Source organism: Salmo salar, chromosome ssa05, assembly GCF_905237065.1.
Source record: "Salmo salar chromosome ssa05, Ssal_v3.1, whole genome shotgun sequence".
Taxonomy (NCBI): Eukaryota; Metazoa; Chordata; class Actinopteri; order Salmoniformes; family Salmonidae; genus Salmo; species Salmo salar.
The window spans coordinates 29,683,002-29,707,380 of record NC_059446.1 but is presented as its reverse complement, the minus strand read 5'-3'; the positions used below and the strand labels follow the sequence as shown (position 1 = coordinate 29,707,380).

Sequence of the window (24,379 nt, the reverse complement as noted above, 5' to 3'; positions counted from 1 at the left end):
CTCGCATTGCCATACCTCCAAAATCCCATTGTCACGCCTCCCTTGGAGGTCTGGAGAATTTTGTATCGCAAAAACGCTTTGATTGTCTGTTACTTGGCAAGAGCCCTCATCCATACGCCCGTTGAAGGGGGTGGTACGTGATATGTTCGTCACTGTACTCCGACCGGGTAGGACACATTTTGTATACAGTTGTTCTGTATGCTAGCTAGTTTGAAGAAAACGTGGAGGAAATGTTTCTGTTTAGTCAGAATGTGTTCTATGAAGACATTACAACTCCTCTGCTTGAATACTCTACTAAAGAAAACAGATGTTTTGGTGGGTCTACCTACAGGCTATGGTAAAAGTTTAGTGTATCAAGTGTTGCCGACAGTCTGCGATTTATTGAAATTGGAGAAATCGATGGTAATATTAGTTCCTCCTCTGATGTCAGTAATCAAGGATCAGGTTCGTGTTCTGAACTCTCAAGGAATCCCCGCCACATAAGCGGGTCAAAGTGAGATTGAGGACGAGAAAATTGCCAACGGTATTCTGGACTTCTGAAACTTTTGTTGGCTCAGAGAAATGGCAATGCCTACGTCAAACGTCATTGTTCTGCAAGCGTCTCATTGGAATGGCTGTCGATGAGGTCAACACTGTGGTTCAATTGGGAGTTATTTGTGTGTTGCTAAAATGTATTTTGAGCATCTTTTTGGCTAAATTGACTAAAACTGGCTAAGAGATATTGGGAGTGGGGGGGGGGTTAGCACGGCTATGGGGGGAGAAGAGGATGGGGGGCATGCCATGTGTTTTTATTGCCATGTTAATGTTAATTGCCCTTCTATGATTAGATATGCCCTGGTATTATCTGACTTGTAAAACAAGTGTCTGATGCATGAAACCTGCTAATGCTTTGATCAGTCGTGTTTGTGTTTTAGTATACTGTATATCACTTTTAAAAAATGATGTTGGACCTTATCTTAAAATTGCACTTCTTTAAATTAACAAAGGCCACACTCTACCTTCAACATGACAATGTTGTCATTGAACCAGTATTGCACTTGTTTTTGTCCCATTCCCTATAACGGGGAAAGGCAGAGGGGAAAAGAGGCTGCTTTTCCGGAAGTGGTGCGGAATGGTTGGCGAGCTGCTGTCACTCCTACCCGGTCCAGATCCTGTATTGGCCATCACAGCTACAGCTTCCAAGGCTACAGGGAAGAACATAATGAAGCACCTGGGCAGCACCGTGTTGAGGTGGTGAAAATCCTGACAGGGACAACATCAGACTGGCAGTGAAGATGGTGTCGTCTGACCCTGTAGAGACGTTTTCATGGTTGCTCACAGAGTTGAAGTCAAAGGGGCCTGAGACCCCAAGGGCAGCGATTACAATCAAGACATAGGCTGGTCAGTGATGGTCATTGTCACGTCCTGACCATAGTAAGATGTGATTTTCTATGGTAGAATAGGTCAGGGCGTGACAGGGGGTGTTTTGTGTTTTTCTATGTTTTCTATTTCTATGTTTAAGTTCTAGGTTTCTATTTCTATGTTGGGTTTATTGGGATGATCTCCAATTGGAGGCAGCTGGTTTTCGTTGTCTCTAATTGGAGATCATACTTAAGTAGGGGTTGTTTTTTTTCACCTGTGTTGGTGGGCAGTTCTGTAATGGCTATTGTAGAGAGGGGACCAAAGCGCAGCGTGTTGAGTGCTCATGATGATAATTTATTATAACTCAAAATACTGAATCAAAATAACAAAGAGAAAAAACGACAGCGCACAGTTCTGTTAGGTACAGAGACTGGTGTGTGTGTGGGTGTTGGGGGGACAGTACACATCGTACCCTAGTGAGAGACCACTGAACTGGTCTAAAGCTTCAACTTGATCCTAACCAGTCGTGTTCTAGTTATAAGGACAGCCAATGTGAGTCTTGGGGAAATAGTTACATGTGAAACCTAGAGTATTGAGCCTATAAGTAAACATTGAGATAACACTGTGGATGGAGTAAAACATGAATTAAATGAATACACTCTCTGATATACACACTCCACTTTAGCAGTGTACACGCACGCACGCAAGCAAGCACACACACACACATTTCTCAGACAGTCTATGAAGGTCTTTCAAGGGCGAGGGGACAGGGGAGTCATTGTTTCCGTGGGAACCCACATTTGATAGACAGGACACTCAATGGTCGAGACGGCAACCAGAGCTCAGAGAGATGCTTATCTCTATGAACCAATCAGTGCTTTATTGGGAGTATCAGGACCTCTTGGAAATGCTCAACTCCCTCCCTCTCTTTCCTCCCCTTCCCCCTGTTTAGTCTCCCATCGATAAAGATCTTAACCTCAACCATTAGGAAAAATGCAAACCTGTCCTTACATCAGTGTTAAGTGGTAACTTCACCCACCCCGCTCTTTCTCTCTATCCCTGCCCCATCTGAGACCAAGGTGAGGGTGCTCAAGTAACAGTTACCTTTGGTGAATGGGGGGAATTGTGTAATACAGGGGGCTGCCTTCCCCTTTTCTCTCCTCCCCCTCTCCTCCCTCAGCCTTGCCCTTGTCCAGGAAGTTTCTGGTGTTGACATGACACAAAGCGTTCATTTAAGACTGAGGCCAGGTCTGGAGGGCCACTTAAATAGCAACCAATTTAACCAGCTCCACCTTGGACAAGGAGAGAGGGAGGGACTGTACACAATGGTGACATTTTGATTTGGACGAAGGTGGTATTCATAAGTCACTAAACGGAACAGACTGAAATAGGGAGGGACTATCTGAACTTGTCCATAAGAAACGTTTAGTAAAACTTTATGTACAGCCTCTTCACATAGGGATTCAAGAGAAACAAGTGTGTGGTGGTGGTGTCATTATTACTACAGTCGTGGCCAGAAGTTTTGAGAATGACACAAATATTAATCTTCACAAAGTGTTGCCTCAGTTTGTATGATGGCAATTTGCATATACTCCAGAATGTTATGAAGAGTGATCAGATGAATTGCAATTAATTGCAAAGTCCCTCTTTGCCATGCAAATGAACTGAATCCCCAAAAAACATTTCCACTGCATTTCAGCCCTGCATTTCAGCCCTGCCACAAAAGGACCAGCTGACATCATGTCAGTGATTCTCTCGTTACACAGGTGTGAGTGTTGACGAGGACAAGGCTGGAGATCACTCTGTCATGCTGATTGAGTTCGAATAACAGACTGGAAGCTTCAAAAGGAGGGTGGTGCTTGGAATCATGGTTCTTCCTCAGTCAATCATGGTTACCTGCAAGGAAACACATGCCTTCATCATTGCTTTGCACTAAAAGCGCTTCACAGGCAAGGATATTGCCGGCAGTAAGATTGCACCTAAAATCAACCATTTATCGGATCATCAAGAACTTCAAGGAGAGCGGTTCAATTGTTGCGAAGAAGGCTTCAGGCCGCCCAAGAAAGTCTAGCAAGCACCAGGACCATCTCCTAAAGTTGATTCAGCTGCGGGATCGGGGAACCACCAGTACAGAGCTTGCTCAGGAATGGCAGCAGGCAGGTGTGAGTGCATCTGCACGCACAGTGAGGCGAAGACTTTTGGGGGATGGCCTGGTGTCAAGAATGGCAGCAAAGAAGCCACTTCTCTCCAGGAAAAACATCAGGGACAGACTGATATTCTGCAAAAGGTACAGGGATTGGACTGCTGAGGACTGGGGTAAAGTCATTTTCTCTGATGAATCCCCTTCCCGATTGTTTGGGGCATCCGGAAAAAAGCTTGTCCGGAGAAGACAAGGTGAGCGCTACCATCAGTCCTGTGTCATGCCAACAGTAAAGCGTCCTGAGACCATTCATGTGTGGGGTTGCTTCTCAGCCAAGGGAGTGGGCTCACTCACAATTTTGCCTAAGAACACAGCCATGAATAAAGAATGGTACCAACAATGCTCCGAGAGCAACTTCCCCTAACCATTCAGGAACAGTTTGGTGACGAACGATGCCTTTTCCAGCATGATGGAGCACCTTGCCATAAGGCAAGAGTGATAACTAAGTGGCTCGGGGAACAAAACATCAATATTTTGGGTCCATGGCCAGGAAACTCCCCAGACCTTAATCCCATTGAGAACTTGTGGTCAATCCGCAAGAGACGGGTGGACAAACAAAAACCCACAAATTCTGACACACTCCAAGCATTGATTATGCAAGAATGGGCTGCCATCAGTCAGGATGTGGCTCAGAAGTTAATTGACAGCATGCCAGGGCGGATTGCAGAGGTCTTGAAAAAGAAGGGTCAACACTGCAAATCTTGACTATTTGCATCAACTTCATGTAATTGTCAATAAAAGCCTTTGACACTTATGAAATGCTTGTAATTATACTTCAGCATTCCATAGTAACATCTGACAAAAATATCTAAAGACACTGAAGCAGCAAACTTTGTGAAAATGTATATTTGTGTCATTCTCAAAACTTTTGGCCACGACTGTAGTCTATTGAATGCCATTTCAGTTATCAAGACAGTCCAGACTATTCCAGCCTGCACTGACTGTAGTTGCTATGGTGAGCTCTATAAAAAAACATTCCGTTATTATGGACCTTGACTCCCTCGAAACACAGATGTATCACAAACAAGCACACACACACGCACAGCCAATAACACGGTCATACCATAACAATGGGTTTACTATAAAACACAATGAGAGAAAGAGAGAGGTAGATGGAGGAGTGTACCAGCAGGGTCTCAGAGCCAGTAGAGTAGTGTGGAAGTTAGGTGGGTTGTGTTTCTACATATAGAGTGTGTCTGAGGATCCCAAGGGGTCTGGCCTGTGGAGCTGTGCTCACACACACACACACACACACACACACACACACACACACACACACACACACACACACACACACACACACACACACACACACACACACACACACACACACACACACACACACACACAGAGTAATGAGGTCCCAAGAGCAGGCCCGGACATGCCACAAACACATAGGGCACTCACACCCACATGAACAACACACACACACACACATGAACAACACACACACACACACACATGAACTCACACACAAGTGCATGCGCACCAGCACACACACTCTCCAAAACCAGTAGACAAATTTGTGATCCTCACAGCCCCTCATAAACAGTTTTAACACACACTAAACATGGCGCTGACTGTCTAAAAAACGTTATTTATAGTGTCCATTTGTCACGCCCTGGCCATAGAGAGGTTTTTGTTCTCTATTTTGGTTAGGCCAGGGTGTGACTAGGGTGGGCATTCTATGTTCCGTTTTCTATGTTTTGTGTATTTCTTTGTTTTGGCTGGGTATGGCTCTCAATCAGGGACAGCTGTCTATCCTTGTCTCTGATTGGGAGCCATACTTAGGCAGCCTGTTTTCCTTTGGGTTTTGTGGGTGGTTACTTTCTGTTTAGTTGATGTTCCTGACAAAACTGTTTGGCTGTCGTTCGTTTTCTTGTTTTGTTTAAAGTGTTCTATTTAAAGTTTATGATGAGCACGCTGCGCCTTGGTCTACTCCCTTTGACGGCCGTTACACCATTAAAACTAAAACACAACCAAGCATCCATCCCTGAGAGTGACTCATTAATAAGGGCCATCTTCGAGTCCAGGCATGATCAAACATTTCGTCATCCTCAAACGTCTGTGTCATGTTGAGCTAATATCAGTAATCTGTATTCGACCAAAGTTCAGGGACTTAGCAGTTAGCCACTTAGCTAGCAGGATCTGTTAAGACTGATAAGAACAGATTTGAAGTGGAACCAAAAAGAGGGTGGGGGGGGAGTAGCGCTGACCTTGACAAGAGATGGTGACAAGGGGAACTGACTGAAGAGAAACACTCTGCCATCCTCTGTTTCACAATAAACAGGTCATTGCTGCTAAATTGTGATACAACAGATAATGTGCGGGAAACAGGTGCTGCAGCACCAAATGAGACTGTATCTAGAAGACATGCACCGCAGCTGCTAAATCGTGGCCACCACTGCTAAATATATATAAATAATCACACACACACACACACACACACACACACACACAGTGTACAGTGGGGGAAAAAAGTATTTGATCCCCTGCTGATTTTGTACGTTTGCCCACTTACAAAGAAATGATCAGTCTATAATTTTAATGGTAGGTTTATTTGAACAGTGCGAGACAGAATAACAACAAAAAAATCCAGAAAAAACGCATGTCAAAAATGTTATAAAAGGATTTGCATTTTAATCAGAGAAATAAGTATTTGACCCCTCTGCAAAACATGACTTATTACTTGGTGGCAAAACCCTTGTTGGCAATCACAGAGGTCAGACGTTTCTTGTAGTTGGCCACCAGGTTTGCACACATCTCAGGAGGGATTTTGTCCCACTCCTCTTTGCAGATCTTCTCCAAGTCATTAAGGTTTCGAGGCTGACGTTTGGCAACTCGAAGCTTCAGCTCCCTCCACAGATTTTCTATGGGATTAAGGTCTGGAGACTGGCTAGACAACTCCAGGACCTTAATGTGCTTCTTCTTGAGCCACACCTTTGTGGCCTTGGCCGTGTGTTTTGGGTCATTGTCATGCTGGAATACCCATCTACGACCCATTTTCAATGCCCTGGCTGAGTGAAGGAGGTTCTCACCCAAGACTTGACGGTACATGGCCCCGTCCATCGTCCCTTTGATGCGGTGAAGTTGTCCTGTCCCCTTAGCAGAAAAACACCCCCAAAGCATAATTTTTCCATCTCCGTGTTTGACGGTGGAGATGGTGTTGTTGGGGTCATAGGCAGCATTCCTCCTCCTCCAAACACGGCGAGTTGAGTTGATGCCAAAGAGCTCCATTTTGGGCTCATCTGACCACAACACTTTCACCAGTTTTCCTCTGAATCATTCAGATGTTCATTGGCAAACTTCAGACTGGCATGTATATGTATTCTTGAGCAGGGGGACCTTGCGGGCGCTGCAGGATTTAAGTCCTTCACGACGTAGTGTGTTACCAATTGTTTTCTTGGTGACTATGGTCCCAGCTGCCTTGAGATCATTGACAAGATCCTCCCGTGTAGTTCTGGGCTGATTCCTCACCGTTCTCATGATCATTGCAACTCCACGAGGTGAGATCTTGCATGGAGCCCCAGGCCGAGGGATATTGACAGTTCTTTTGTGTTCCATCCATTTGCGAATAATCGCACCATATGTTGTCACCTCCTCACCAAGCTGCTTGGCGATGGTCTTGTAGCCCATTCCAGCCTTGTGTAGGTCTACAATCTAGTCTCTGATATCCTTGGAGAGCTCTTTGGTCTTGGCCATGGTGGAGAGTTTGGAATCTGATTGATTGATTGCTTCTGTGGACAGGTGTCTTTTTTACAGGTAACAAGCTGCGGTTAGGAGCACTCCCTTTAACAGTGTGCTCCTAATCTCAGCTCGTTACCTGTATAAAAGACACCTGGGAGCCAGCAATCTTTCTGATTGAGGGTGGTCAAATACTTATTTCCCTCACTAAAATGCAAATCAATTTATAACATTTTTGACATGCGTTTTTCTGGATATTTTTGTTGTTATTCTGTCTCTCACTGTCCAAATAAACCTACCATTAAAATTATAGACTGATCTTTTCTTTATCAGTGGGCAAACGTACAAAATCAGCAGGGGATCAAATACTTTTCCCCCCCACTGTACGTACATATACAGTTCCAGTCAAATGTTTGGACACCTACTCACTCAAAAGTGTTTTCTTTATTTTGACTATTTTCTACATTGTAGAATAATACTGAAGACATCAAAACTATGAAATAAACTATGAATAACTAACTATAATAATAATAATGCTGGCCTTCTAGGCAGAGTTCCTCTGTCCAGTGTTCTTTTCCCCATCTTAATATTTTATTTTTATTTGGACAGTCTGAGATATGGCTTTTTCTTTGCAACTCTGCCTAGAAGGCCAGCATCTCGGAGTCGCCTCTTCACTGTTGACGTTGAGACTGGTGTTTTGCGGGTACTATTTAATGAAGCTGCCAGATGAGGACTTATGAGGCGCCTGTTTCTCAACCTAGACACTAATGTACTTGTCCTCTTGCTCAGTTGTGCACCGGGGCCTCCCTCTCCTCTTTCTATTCTGGTTAGTCTTACAGACTCCCATCTCTCCCTCTCTCGCTCCTTCTCACTGGTTCCCTATCCTTCCCCTTTTTCTTTCTCGACCTCCCTGCTGCTCTCTTTACCCTTCTCTCCCTCCCCAACATAATGTCCCATTGTTCTACTATCGCTCCTTTATATCCCATTCCCCCCTACCTCTCTCCCTTTCATTTAGGGAGTTGGGGATGAGCTGTTAGTGACTCAGACCTTATTACCGGGGCTCGTGATTGGCCGAGGTTTCATTAACATACCTGTCATCTTGCTGCTAAAGAGAAGAGAGCCATCACTCTCACCTCTAACACAGAGCAATCCAGTCATCTTGGAGCCTATATTAGCCCTTAGGCAACTTGGAGGATAGATTGCATCAGCGAGCCCAGAATATGAGGAAAAGAAACTCTATCTAAGGGAGTTGTATGAGTAGCAGTGGACTTCGAATTCGGCCATTTTGGGTCAAGGTATCGCTCAGTTACAAACGTAAGTAGGGGAATTGATTGGAGTAGTACACGTTGGAAACATAATACAGACAAAGGGATATGACTATGTGAAACGGTTGGGGTTTCAGGTGTATCATTTAGAGTAACAAATCAATTTGTGATTGAGATAGACTGCTTGTTCACATGCATTGGGGGAGTGTGCTAGATATCTCTTTATATGTCATCGCTATAAATCGTCTAAACTGTTTGACAGTTTCCCCCTTGATAGATGAATCAATCTTGTGAAGACTGGTGGGTCTATGCTGCACCTGTTCTCGGCTGATGCCCACCTGCTCTCAGCTGATGCCCACTTGGTTCACAATTGCTGTTACAATCAGCAAGTTGGCACTAAGCCACTGGAGGTGTCAATGAAGAAGACATTTTGGCTCAGCATGTCACTATATAGAGTACTTGTTAAAGTTTAGCCATGTCGCTTTAGGTCAGTCATGATTGTACGGAAAGTCTCTTGTATTGTCCTTTTTGGCTCTGATGCAGGTAACCTAGGCCGGCTGGGCCTTAAGTTAATGAGGTAGATGAGGAAGGCATCCATTTTTGCTCACTTGCACTGGTTAGCCTGGTTCTGAGTCAATGGGGTTATATGAGTGTGGGGTCCATGTTGGCTACATTACACTGCATCTATAGACTGGCTCTAAGCTATTATTGCCATATCATTTTGAAGCTATCTGGGGTAAATTATGTCACCGCAGAACTACAAAGCTCCACTCCACATTAAATTCTAAAAGCCTACTGCTTGCTAAATAAACATGTTCAACTACAGTGCTTTGCAAAAGTATTCATCCCCCTTGGCGTTTTTCCTATTTTGTTGCATTACAACCTGTAATTTAAATAGATTTTTATTTGGATTTCATGTAATGGACATAGACAAATTACTACAAATTGGTGAAGTGAAAAAACTTGTTTAAAAAAATTATACAAAATAAAAAACGGAAAAGTGGTGCGTGCATATGTATTCACCCCCTTTGCTATGAAGCCACTAAATAAGATCTGATGCAACCAATGACCTTCAGAAGTCACACAATTGGTTAAATAAAGTCCACCTGTGTGCAATCTAAGTGTCACATGATCTGTCACATGATCTCAGTAAATATACACCTGTTCTGAAAGGCCCCAGAGTCTGCAACACCACTAAGCAAGGGGCACCACCAAGCAAGCGGCACCATGAAGACCAAGGAGCTCTCCAAACAGGTTAGGGACAACGTTGTGGAGTAGTACAGATCAGGGTTGGATTATAAAAGAATATCTGAAACTTTGAACATCAGACGGAACACCATTAAATTCATTATTAAAAAATTGAAAGAATATGGCACCACAACAAACCTGCCAAGAGAGGGCCGCCCACCAAAACTCACGGACCAGGCAAGGAGGGCATTCATCAGAAAGGCAATAAAGAGACCAAAGTTAACCCTGAATGAGCTGGAAAGCTCCACAGTGGAGATTGGAGTATCTGTCCATAGGACCACTTTAAGCCGTACACTCCACAGAGCTGGGCTTTACAGAAGTGGCCAGAAAAAAGCATTTGCATTTGCATTTGCTCCCCAAGCACATGGAAGAAGGTACTCTGGTCAGATGATACTAAAATTGAGCTTTTGGGCCATCAAGGAAAATGCGCAAACCCAACACCTCTCAACACCCTGGGAAACACCATCCCTACAGTGAAGCATGGTGGTGGCAGCATCATGCTGTGGGGATGTTTTTCCATCGGCAGGGACTGGGAAACTGGTCAGAATTGAAGGAATGATGGATGGCACTAAATACAGGGAAATTCTTGAGGGAAACCTGTTTCAGTCTTCCAGAGATTTGAGACTGGGACGGAGGTTCACCTTCCAGCAGGACAATGACCCTAAGCATACTGCTAAAGCAACACTCAAGTGGTTTAAGGGGAAAGATTTAAATGTATTGGAATGGCCTAGTCAAAGCCCAGACCTCAATCCAATTGAGAATCTGTGGTATGACAAAAAGATTGCTGTACACCAGCAGAACCCATCCAACTTAAAGGAGCTGGAGCAGTTTTGCCTTGAAGAATGGGCAAAAATCCCAGTGGCTAGATGTGCCAAGCTTATAGAGACATACCCCAAGACACTTGCAGCTGTAATTGCTGTAAAAGGTGGCTGTACAAAGTATTGACTTTGGGGCGGTGAATAGTTCTGCACGCTCAAGTTCTGTTTTTTTTGTCTTATTTCTTGTTTGTTTCACAAGAACAAATATTTAGCATTTTCAAAGTGGTAGGCATGTTGTGTAAATCAAATGATACAAACCCCCCAAAAATCAATTTTAATTCCAGGTTGTAAGGCAACAAAATAGGAAAAACGCCAAGTGGGGTGGATACTTTCACAAGCCACTGTATAAACATGATGTTTCTTTGCAGGACAACGATTGTCCTGACTTTCAAGAATGCCTGAATGGCTTCACCTTGCTGTTTCTGGTTGGCTGGCAAGTTTCACCATGTTCTGTACTAAGATGGCTGTTGACCGCTGTTGCAGTGTCGTAGCCTTTCGCGGGCTACCTGAGACATGAAACAGGTGTGAGGGCATACAGGCTGTTTATTAATGAGCAGTTTGCCTAAATGGGTCATGGAAACACTTCAACCACTACATTTTTAAATCGACAGTACAGCTTTTTGCGAAAAAGGTTTTGTTTTTAGGTGTGACGTCATTACGTCCAGCTGTTTTGATCGGCACAAGATCGTTAAATGGAAATGCACTCTAGCAGGAATATGTTGCATCCATTTTCTATGCAAACCTTCTAAACATCAACAAAAAAAAAATCGCGTCACAATGGAATGGAAATGGAATGGAAACATGGCTAGTTTGGTAGCAAGCAATGGCGTCCATGTTGGCTGAGTCGCACTGTTTCTAAGCTGGCGCAGAGTCAAATAGGTTGTATGAGCATGGGGATGACACGGGCTGAGTGCCCCTAACATGCGTTGATTACACACAGGAGACAGGGTGATATAATACCTCTGGCACAGGCTTGTTTAGACTCGTCTAAGATGTCACTGTCCCTCCCAGGACTAAAGAACCAAAGCACAGCACAGGATAACATAACTAAGCCTGTTACCAGTACCCGTGTCTTCATGGTTGGGGTGGTGCGTGTGTGTGTCTGACAGTGCGTCACAAATGCCATATTGTATAACTGGGCGTCTAGCCCAGAATGCATTTCATGCTCACATGACTGAACATGACAGGTCCTCTTTGCTGATAGTGCCCATAATGACTACCTATACACAACCATGCAGTGCACCATTCAACAACACACACACACAGTAGTACACACACACACACACAATATTCCCTACTTACTAAGAGTGTCAGAATGAGCCAGTCCTCTGGTAGCAGACGGTTGTCTCAGTGTGGGGAAACAGCAGTAACTGAGGCTCACAAACCCAGAAGGTTGGAGAGAACAAACGAGAGAATGAGAGAGAGAGAGAACAGGAGAGAGAGCAGGAGATGGAGTGAGAGAGTGTGTGCGAGAGAGAACAAGCGAGAAAGCAAGAGGGGGAAAGAGCGACAGAAAGCTAGCAAGCAGGAGAAACCATGTTTTTCCTCAGTTACACAAAAGCTAACCATTTCCAGTTATGGATCAAGGCTCTTTGTGAGAGAGCGGATCACACAGGGGGATAACGAGGAAGTCTCGCCTCCTCTCACTCTAACAAGCTAACTCCTCTATGGTGTAGGAGATGGTGGAGAGGAAAATGAGGCAGTATTGGAAATAAGAGTGCTTTTAGGGCAAAGAGACATAGCAAGGAAAACACTGTATGTCATTTGTTTAGAGCAGCAGCTACAGTATGTACGCAAACAATAAATAAGTACTGTAAACCTTCCCAGATATCTACACACACACACACACACACACACACACACACACACACACACACACACACACAAACTATCCCAAAACTCTCAAAGTGCCATAAAAAGCCCAGCACAAGACAGACAAGTTGAGCCAACCTATAGCAATCTCTGAGTGCCATAGGCAATTATACACCCATCACTACCTCAGTCTGTCACTCCCTCAGACACTCATCCTTGACTCTCCTCTAAATGTCAGATTGGAACAACAGTGTTCCAACAGCAGATGGCTAGAACAGTGAGGGGAACCAGGCGTAATTGTATCTCTGCACCACTGGTCTGATCCAGCCCATTCTCTACCCTGACAAAATCTGTCATTTCTGTCACCACTGCAAAGATAAACCAAACAAACACAGATATGACAAGACAAAACTGACGTGGGACCTGTAATCTCTTGTAGACAGAGGCACGTAACATAACTGGTGTCGTAGCATCTGTCAGACTGTGGGATGCGACGACTAATGAGGGACTTTGTTCTGGTGCGCAGATTTTCGTCACTGGTCATTTGTACAAATCACGATGTTGCAAGTGCTCAAATATCGTAAGGGGAGGGGACATTTGGTCCATACACTTTCCAGTAACTTGCAAAGAGGGAGAGAGAGAGAACGGGGGGGGCTCCTCGTTCGAATCTCTTTTTTAACAAGTCACCCTCATAACCTAATCGATTATATGACACAATTACTTAAGTTTTTAGTTCTGGGTGTCCGAGTTTAGGATCCATGAAACATGTGTAGACAGAGGGTGACCGTGTGAGGAGTCAATCAGATCATATTGATTTGGTATCAGGCTGAATAGGATCGATGTGTGTGTATGTATCATTTCTGTAGTCTCTCATCCCCTTTACCAAACTGCAGACAACAGACACACCACCCTACCGGGTCTCACATCAGAATTAAACGTTCATCCATGTTTCTCAAACGTCAAATTTCAAAGTGTTTAAGGTTAAGTTAAGGCATTAACTCTGCATTTTTAAGGTAGGGTTAAGTTCAGGCATTAACTACGAATGGTGAAGGCAAGGGTTAAGGCTTGGGATAGGTTTAAAACAAAAATATGGTCGATTCGAATTTACAACATTTGGAATTGGAGGCAGATGCATGTCATCGGCCATCCCGTCCACAATGCCTGAGCAAAACCTACTTGAAGCTAACAGCGCTCACTGCTGCCCCTAGTGGCTGGTTTCCATGTTATCTCCCAAAGTCCTCAAGACATGGATGAACGTGGAATACTGACTTGTATCGTGGGTGACTTGGCTGCACCACACACTGGTACACATTTTGACTCAGTCTTCTGTATTTGTTCTAACTGTCATATGCATCATCCTTCATGCATGCCAACAGTGCTGTAGTTGGTGCTTGGAGCTGAAGGAGAGAGGAAGCCATTGCGTGTCAGTGATAGGAAGGAACACACAGTTTCCAGAAACAACTACTGGGAGAGTACGCCCTCTGGGTAAATGTGGCTCTCCCCCTACTAGACCTTTGGGTCTCAAGGTCTATACACACAGAGATACAGAGAGAGAGAGATACAAATGATAGATTCTTCACATGCTGTCCTCTTGACACCACTGGCTGCAAGCCGTAGTGTGACCACACACACACTGAGGGATAGTAGGCCTGCCATGTTGTAGGCTGGCAGTGTTCTAGACCACACACTGGACACCTCGTGCTTGGATGAGACACCTGCACTAGCCATACACAGTGTTTAATCACAATATAGTAAAGAGATAGAGAATCACACAAACACCCATAAATAGACTTAGTTCCAGGTTTATTACTCATAGCAAATTAGCATACAGCTTCACAGACACCAAATTTCCCAATGACCATTTCTGTGTGTGTGTGTGTGCGCGTTGGAGTGCACACACACACACACACACACACACACACACACACACACACACACACACACACACACACACACACACACACACACACACGCGCATACTTTTCTCCATATGGATATCGAGAGCGAGACAGCGGCCTCTTTAATTATCAATGAACACCACCTGCACGTGCCCAATCTGTTTGGGGAGTGTTCATTTTATGATATAAGCGTGCTTGTGTGTGTGTGTGTGTCTTCCATAATATGGCCTTTGGCCATGTGCCAGCTTGTGTAATGATTGACAAACACAGCAAATCAGATGATGCACAACATTGTTGCAAATTAGGAGGGACAAGTCAGTTCCTGCATTGGGAGCCATGCCCCCCTAACCAACTAGGAAACAACGTCACCTGGGTGGAAAGTAACTCCGGCCACTTGTACTTCCTGTGTGTAGATCATGTCAAACCTGTTTTTCTTGTCAAGAAGAAACCCTGACGAAAACTTTGAATCAACGTTACAGCAATGTTGGCTTGTGACATAATAAATCATAGCGTCGGCGTATAAGAGAGCGACTCGATTCTTTCCTTCTTAATTTCTTTAGCTAGATCACATACCACCAAATGACCCACATGACACCCTTCAAAGTATTAATGTCTCCCCAAGTATTATTGGGCATGCTGCTGTGCTAGACAAGTTCGTTTTTAGTCGAGCACCAGATGTGTCATCTGAGTGAGTCGGATGTTCCAAAACTAAAGATACTGCACCAGTCAAATGTTTGGACACACCTACTCATTCACAGGTTTTTCTTTATTTCTACATTGTAGAATAATAGCAAAGACATCAGAACTATGAAATCATGTAGTAACCAAAAAAGTATAAAACAAATCAAAATATATTTTATATTTGAGATTCTTCAAAGTAGCCACCCTTTGCCTTGATGACAGCTTTGCACACTCTTGGCATTCTCTCAACCAGCTTCATGAGGTAGTCACCTGGAATGCATTTCAATTAACAGATGTGCCTTCTTAAAAGTTAATTTGTGGAATTTCTTTCCTTCTTAATGTGTTTGAGACAATCAGTTGTGTTGTGACAAGGTAGGGGTGGAATACAGAAGATAACCCTATTTGGTAAAAGACCAAGTCCATATTACGTCAAGAACAGCTCAAATAAGCAAAGAGAAATGACAGTCCATCATTACTTTAAGACATGAAGGTCAGTCAATCTGGAAAATGTCAAGAACTTTGAAAGTTTCTTGAAGTGCAGTCACAAAAACCATCAAGCGGTATGATGAAACTGACTCTCATGAGGACTGCCACAGGAAAGGAAGACCCAGTTACCTCTGCTGCAGAGGATAAGTTCATTAGAGTTACCAGCCTCAGAAATTACAGCCAAAATAATTGCTTCACGGAGTTCAAGTAACAGACACATCTCTACATCTACTGTTCAGAGGAGACTGCGTGAATCAGGCCATGGTCGAATTGCTGCAAAGAAACCACTACTAAAGGACACCAATAAGAAGAAGATACTTGCTTGGGCCAAGAAACACAAGCAATGGACATTAAACTGGTGGAAATTTGTACAAATTTGAGATTTTTGGTTCCATCTGCCGTGTCTTTGTGAGACACAGAGTAGGTGAACAGATTATCTCCACATGTGTGGTTCCCACTGTGAAGTATGGAGGAGGTGGTGTGATGGTGCTTTGCTGGTGACACTGTCTGTGATTTATTTAGAATTCAAGGCACACTTAACCAGCATGGCTACCACAGCATTCTGCAGCGATACGCCATCCCATCTGGTTTGCGCTTAGTGGGACTATCATTTATTTTTCAACAGGACAATGACCCAACACAACTCCAAGCTGTGTAAGGGCTATTTGAACAAGAAGGAGAGTGATGGCGTGCTAAATCAGATGACCTGGCCTCCACAATCACCCGACCTCAACCCAATTAAGATGGTTTGGAATGAGTTGGACCGCAGAGTGAAGCAAAAGCATCCTTCAAGACTGTTGGAAAAGCATTCCAGGTGAAGCTGATTGAGTGCCAAGAGTGTGTAAAGATGTCATCAAGGCAAAGGGTGGCTACTTTGAAGAATCTAAAATATATTTTGATTTGTTTAACACTTTTTTGGTTACTACATTATTCCATGTGTGTTATTTAATAGTTGTGATGTCTTCACTATTATTCTACAATGTAGAAAATAGTAAAAACAAAGAAAAACCAGTGAAAATCCCTGACTGGTTGTATCACTGTCTGGTATGGCAACGGATTGGCCTCTGACCGCAAGGCATTAGAGGGTAGTGCGTACGGCCCAGTACATCACTGGGGCCAAGCTTCCTGCCATCCAGGACCTCTATACCAGGCAGTGTCAGAGGAAGGCCCTAAAAATTGTCAAAGACTCCTGCCACCCTAGTCATAGACTGATGTTTCTGCTACCGCACGGCAAGCAGTACCAGAGCGCCAAGTCTAGGTCAAAAAGGCTTCTTAACAACTTCTACCCCCAAGCCATAAGACCCCCCACCCCCTCTTTTACGCTACTGCTACTCTCTGGTTATCATCAATGCATAGTCACTGTAACTCTACCTACATGTACAGATTACCTCAACTAACCTGTGTCCCCGCACATTGACTCTGTACCTGTAACCCCTGTATATAGCCTCGCTACTATTATTTTACTGCTGCTCTTTATCTATTTTTTTACTTAACACTTATTTTTCTTAAAACTGCATTGTTGGTTAAGGGCTTGTAAGGAAGCATTCACTGTAAGGTCTACACCGGATGTACTCGGCGCATATGACAAATAACATTTGATTTGATTTAATTTGAATTAGTAGGTGTGTCCAAACTTTTGACTGGTACTGTATGTAAATTAATATTTTATTTTCAATAAATTAGCAAACATTTCTAAACATGTTTTCACTTATGGGGTATTGTGTGTAGATGGGAGAGAAAAAAAAACATGATTTAATAAATGTTTTATTTAGACTAACAAAAGAATGTGGAATACATTAATGGACATGAATACCTTCTAAAGGCACTGTACTTTCCATTTACCCTGGTCGGAAATCTCCCCTTGATGCATTGCCGGAAATAAGACAGTTTAGTGCACAACTACACAAAGTAAACATAGATACAATTAATGCACAAAGGAAATGCTCAGTAAATGTAATCTATTATTTAATCTTCAGCTAAATACTCAGACGAAACATAAACCATTTCCTCTTACTTGATTCTCCCCCTCTTACTCTGCACTGCATGTAGTTTAAACCCACTCATAGGGCATGCTTTTATGGCTAGCCTCATGACAACGGCCCCCAGCGTCAGACTCTCTCTGTGTGTGTGTGTGTGTGTGTGTGTGTGTGTGTGTGTGTGTGTGTGTGTGTGTGTGTGTGTGTGTGTGTGTGTGTGTGTGTGTGTGTGTGTGTGTGTGTGTGTGTGTGTGTGTGTATGTATAGGGCCACCCACCACCGCAAGGCCAAAGTTATTGTCAAGGTTACCACAGTTTGCATACAAGTCAGGGGTTGGGGACATGGACGGCTGACACACACACCTTTGGGCTGTTTGACAGGGGAAGAGCAACTGTGAGTGTGGCAGTGTGTGGCAGAACCAAAACCTGGACGACCTACCAAAGAGTAGAATTCACTCTAACCTGCTTCTAAGTCAATACAGTAAGATATACAACTCATGGGACAGCATTCTGCTTCCAAGTCAATACAGTAAGATATAGAACTCATGGGACAGCATTCTGCTTCCAAGTCAATACAGTAAGATATACAACTCATGGGACAGCATTCTGCTTCCAAGTCAATACAGTAAGATCTACAACTCATGGGACAGCATTCTGCTTCCAAGTCAATACAGTAAGATCTACAACTCTTGGGACAGCAATATTCACAGTCAAGCTGCCGAGTGTGAATTTTAGCACGCTCACTAGAGGTAGTGGAACTAAATGAGGTGTGGACTGACATGAGGGTGATACTAGCCATTCAGTGACACACACACACACTTTGTATACAGTTCCCTTCCCCTCCCTTGTCTGGCTCTCTGTGCCCTGCTGTGGGCAGGCTGTGGATTAGGGGCAGGGCAAGGGGCATGCTGGTTGTGCCAGCTGCTGCCAACTACATCCTTGCCAGCATTGTCAGTAAATATTGCCACTTATGTGTGGTAAGCCAAAACACAGACAAAGTGTAAGACGTGTTTGTGATTGAGTGTGTAAGACCATTGTAGGTCGTTATGAAGGAGATAGAAAGTTGTACATTTACACCGTACGCCAGAACCCACAAGATCAACCTTCACGTGACTCCTAGACTAGAGAACACAAAGCCTACCGCACCAGTATCTGTTCTCTCACCAAACATGCAACAGAAAATGCAGTTCTACCCCTTATTGTAAAGAGCTGTGGTTGGTCTCCATGGAGACCAGGTGGGAAGAGAACAGACCCTGTCATTAGTCACGTTTGGCAATAGTCATCCTCTCACCTTTGTATTATATTTTACCATCTACAACTCCTTCCCGACACCCCATTTATTGAAACATTTAACTAGATGCTACCTGATCCACCATCCACTGATTTGCATGTTCACCTTAACATCCCACACAAAAGAACAGTCTAGTTCTCCTCCAGAACAGGTGGGTTTTTCTCTCTTTTCATTCAATCATTATTTTTCTTCAAAGAACTTCTAACACATGAAACCACACTGAATACTTGAAAGATAGGATGCTGTATCAAAGGCATGTAAATGATAAAGCATTTTTATTTGGAAGCTCGCTCACACACACACATACACACAGAGCTCTTTCGCAATCCGTTGTCCCAGTATTGATGAAACTGACCGGCATCCTTGGGTTACACAGTTTCCCAAAAGGAAGACCCTGGTCTCTCTCCGCTGGTGGTGTTTGTGTCCACACACACAGGCTCGTGTTTCCCCTCATATCTAGCCATGGTCTCGGTGTGGGGACTTCTGAACGCAGTGGAGGACTATCAATGTTTCCTCAGACGTACAGAGCAACATGATACCTGCCCCTACGCATCCCACTGGAACGAGGGAGAGAAAGAGGAGAGAAAGAGTAGAGGACAAAAGAACAAAGGATCAATCCAAAGTTCCATTGCTCTCAGAATCACAACTCTTCTTTGTGTACTGAAGCGTGGACAAAGACAAGTATGAATATTCACAGAGCACACATTATGGGTGTACTACAGCTTGGAAAACGACACTGACTAACTAGCGAGCTACCTGATAAGACCAGTTTCTGTTTTCTACAACATTCTGTTTGGAGGCCACACTAGAATAGCCTATACAAAACCACAACAAAAGCTCAATCAAAAGCAAAAACAGAGCATGAGAGTGCAAAATAAAAAGTCTACCACGCAGCGAGCATGTGGTGTGTGTTGACAGGAAGTCCCCACAAGAATAGTAAACAAACAAAAATTTGACCAACTGGGAACATTTTGTTGGTCCCCACCAGTTCAAATGCTATTTCTAGAGGGTTTAGGATTAAGGTTAGAATTAGTGTTAGGATTAGAATTACGTTAAGGGTTAGGAGCTAAGGGTTGGTTTTAGGGTTAAGGTATGGGTTAGGGAAAATAGGATTTTGAATTGGACTGAATTGTGTATCCCCACAAGGTTAGCTGTACAAGACTGTGTGTTTGTGTGTGTGCGGTGGCCTATCAGTGACAAACCAACTTTCACATCTCCCAAGAGTCATTGTGCTCCAGGGAATTCCGTAGGCCAAGTCGCATCAGAGAGAAAGTCACTTTGAGGAACTAAACAGAGAATTAGTGTTTCAAAAAGAAAAAGCTTAAGATAAAGTTCATGAGAATTCAGATGTAATGAATTAGTTTAGGGTTGGTTGTGTAGAGAGAAACCCGTGTCTTCATTTTCAGTCATTCTTCCACCCATTACATAATTTGTTCACTTACTCAATCACCTGCATTTGTGTATCAATAATCATAATCAAGAATAATTTCTTATTCAATCCATTCATTAATTCCTGGGAAACATTGACTTATCGGACACTGTTGATATTAAATTGATATCTGACGAGTGGCAAGGTTCAGTGCAGTGTTAATCGGCAAGCTCAGATAGATTGAAACAGCCCTCAGCGGAATAAATGTATCAAACAAGCTTCTGAAATCATGTTTAGCTGTTTGCTTGACTGAATTAATTTGCCCAAGTGCTGGCTGGCTCAGAGGGGCGCATCGAGACACTTACGGACACACACAGCGGTGCAATCTCTCCCTGTTTCGCTCCCAAGTTAATTGCCATCAGTCTAGGAGTCAATTTCAGTCACATACCCCAGTCAACAACACATGACAGTAGATAGGATGCACGAGACAGAAATACGGCCTTCGACAGGAAACCACGGTGATAATAAGGAGCATGATATCTTGACAGGAAATAAGGTTGGGGGGGGCACAGAGGAAGGGAGGAGACACAGTTTTTCCACAATTAACTCAGAATATAAGGCATGTTAACAGTCTTAACAAGCTACACTGCACACACACCCTTCCCACTCCTTGCCTGCCCCTTGTAAATCGAAGAGTTGTTGGGGAAGGTATGTCATTATTTTGATATGACACAGTGAATTTGTTGGAGTTGATTGATTTCAGAATGCATCTTTCCTCACATTATAGTCCATGCTTCACTCTCTGTGCCCAACATATCCTCTCTGTAGCACAACCTAAACATAGCAATCAGGGAAGTGTAAAGACCCCCAGGATCAATTATCTAACTGTTATATTAGGACTGCTATTATTAGATAATAACTGGCTATTTGGGAAGATAAATGTGCAGTGTGCCTAGAAACATTCCCTAAAGCATGTGTTTGGCATGAAAACATTCATCTTTGTGTGCAGGGTTCTAGCAGAATGAAAAGTTAACCTGCATCCAGCTAGAGCTCTGGTGTAAACTACACACACCCAACACAGTGCAGGTGCACTTCCACTGTGATGCTAATGTTGTGTTAGCTCCTGAGAAGCATAATCTCAAGCTTTTTAAAGGGTCGATTCCATCGGAGTGAAACCAACTACAAATAGACATGAGTCATTACCCTATCAGGTTTCTCTGAAATGTGGCACCAACGTCCAGGGAATTTTGCCACTGCATTATAACAGGGGGAAACGGCTGGATTTCAAATCTATCGTACTAATCTTATGGGAATTTGCCTCATGACATGTTTTCTTTTTTTCTTCAACATTTTCATAAGATATTATTCATCATTACAAAAACGGATAATCATGACATCATACATTAAAGTTCCCAACAACATTGTGAGAGGCAGTGGCTTTCAAGTCCCTATTTAGTTGAACAGACTTTATCAACTTACTTCTATGAAGAGTTCGATGACTAATAATCGCTGAAGAGGAATACATACATAGTTGTGATTTTGTTTGTTATAGCCTCTCAGTGCAGAGAACATTTGGCAGGGACCAAAGGGGAGTGTAAGATTGCCAACGCCATGGAGGGTCCATGAAAGACGTGTGAACTGTCAATAACTATAACAGCCAGCACTCTGAGGGAACTATCAGCCTAGGAAGGGCACGTCCCCTTGCACAACTACTTCAAAGCTCTATAAAATGTACAAACCAAGGGGGAAAAAAAATCCATCCATGCATGCACAATCCACAGCCACCTTGCAGGTTGCAGAGGTAGAATTTTGCAAGTTCAACCACCAGTCAATTCGATCACAGAACGTTAGATGCCGAAGTGGGCGACTATTGCAAACGTCTGCAGGGAGAATCCTTTCTAAAAGCCAGAGCTACACAGAAACATTGGATCAGCATGAATAATCTACAGCTACTTTGTTTCAATCTTGATGCCTGAGATGCGCGTTTTGTGCAATCATCTGATTCATAATGTCAACGCTGTGTTTATACAATGGGAAATATACCAAATATCACTCTGCAAGCGCAGGCTGAGGAATATAAAAACGCCCGTCTTGGCGGCCTTTAGAATGATGTATTTATCAACATAACCTTCTCAATGTAAGCAAAAGCTGAAAGGAAAATGCGTGACAAAGGTAGAGGGTCTGACGGTACCACCCGGTGAAAACTCTATCCTATTCTTCACGGTCGAAGGATAACAACATGCCAATATCAAACACCAACACCAGCAGCTTATTTCCAAACACACAAACGCAAGTGAACGCTACACGATATCAGACCGATATTTTGTGTAGGCTCGGGTCTCCTATAGCAGACGAGATCTTCCAAATCGCCTCAACCCACCCCCGCCGCGTGGTGCGTTATAGCGGCTACCTTACCTTTGGAATTGCTGAATGCCGTGTACCAGGAGAGCGAAATGAGTCCGCATAGACCAAACAATACGACCGTTAGGAAGGTGCCATTTCGGAGCCTCATCTCCGGATCCCCGGGCTCATGTCCGAACCGAGTGCGGGGTATCTGGGCTCTCTCTGCTCGTTTGCGGTGCTTCCAGGAGATAAATGCCTCTTTACGCCTGGCAGTCGGAGCGGAGGACTGAGTTTGTTATTGCGCGGCGCTCTGCTCTCGGGTAGACTACTCAGTCGCACAAGCATGCAGTGCTCACCAGGAAGGGTTGCCAGAAAAGGGGGGATATTTTTTCTCTCTCTCCTCGAGTCAGAGCGGAGTGGTTAAAGAGATGCCATACAGCGTTGCGAGTGGGCGTTGGGAAATGTGAAAGGCAGCAGCTCCAGGTTGATGCTCATGTTCATATTACGCTCATTTAATTTAATGACGTAGGCCTAAGTGCCCGATGTAGTCTACAAGTGCTTCTTCATCCATTCGGATACTGAGCCCGGTATGCAAGTGGATCGCAAGTGCAGCACCAAGAGGCAAGAATGAAATAGCCATAACTCACTTGGCTGAAACATTTGACAGCGCTTTAAATTGAATTTGACTTCTGCTATAACGTGGAAAGGCAAACCATGTGCCCAAATCCATATGGGTTATTTAGCCTACCTAGAAGCGGGCTGTCAATTAAACACTTTTTCGTTGACTAATAAACCTAATTCAAATCTGGGGCCCGAATGAGCAGTGCATTTCTCTCCACATCTGGCCGGAACACACCTGTTTTATAGGCTGCACTAATTCGCCAAATTAACAAACCGTTGCGCAAACTGTTTACAATTGTCAGTCACTCTGCAAACAAGCTGCAAACATACTCACTACTACTGTCGAACTGAAAAACAATAAACAGGTAGTCAGTCTATCTTACAAAAAATATTTTTTTTCTTAAAGAAAACATTTTTCAAACTATTTTTTACATTTTTTTATTTAACTAGGCAAGTCAGATATGAACAAATTCTTATTTTCAATGACGGTGGGTTAACTGCCTTGTTCAGGGGCAGAACGACAGATGTTTACCTTGTCAGCTTTCGGTTACTAGTCCAACGCTCTAACCGCTAGGCTACCTGCCGTCCCTATCCAACAAGACACTTTCTTGTCAGTCAACATGTTTTTGTTTTGATAAATGCTCCATAAAATAAATCATAATACAGGAATAATGTCAGCAAATGAAATTATGTCCATAGAGGTTATTCCAATGAAAATGACCCCGTGTGGCTGTTGGTAGACCGTGGAGCTTGCAACACCAATGTTGTGGTTGAGATTAACCCAGGGGACCAGTACGGAATATGTATGCACTAACTACTACGTACTGTAAATCGCTCTGGATAAGAGCGTCTCCTAAATGAATAAAATGTAAGTGACAGACAATACCATTCTTAACATAAATCATTTGCCAGGAAAAGAAGGCAAAACTACAACAAGATGTGCAGGAACTTCTCAGCAATATCTTCCAGGGAGGCAGGTCCCTCCCTGCCTTGCACCATGTAGTAGACTAGGCACATGGTTGGTGGAGAAATGCTATCACCTAGCGGTGAAAGAAAAATTTAACACATAGCTCATTTACTACTTTACGAGCGTCTTGGTTTTGACTAGACGGATTACATTTTTTGTCTGATTTGGTTTGGAGAATTTACGCAGAAGGTTAGAGTAATTAACGTAGCAGGTTAGGAGAATCCTTTATAGCCATGACCGTGCGCCTTTTCCCTACCATTATTGCTCAGGTGACAATTACTCATCATATCAATAAGGTAACCATGGGATAAACTTAAATTAGCCTATGAACATGGTCATTCAAGCCTTATGGCAACAATGATAGATTAATTGGACACGGA

General features: G+C 43.5%; 1 protein-coding gene across 1 annotated transcript in view; it reads right to left on the bottom strand.

The window, feature by feature from the left end:
* Window positions 1–23,008, bottom strand: part of LOC106604568 (alpha-1,3-mannosyl-glycoprotein 4-beta-N-acetylglucosaminyltransferase B) — a 170,378-nt gene extending 147,370 nt beyond the window's left edge. The window contains exon 1 of the mRNA XM_045718039.1: window positions 22,484–23,008. Coding sequence (XP_045573995.1) covers window positions 22,484–22,580 — 97 coding nt within the window. The 5' untranslated portion in view covers window positions 22,581–23,008. The remainder of the gene's footprint in view (window positions 1–22,483) is intronic.
* Between the last annotated feature and the right edge of the window lie 1,371 nt (window positions 23,009–24,379).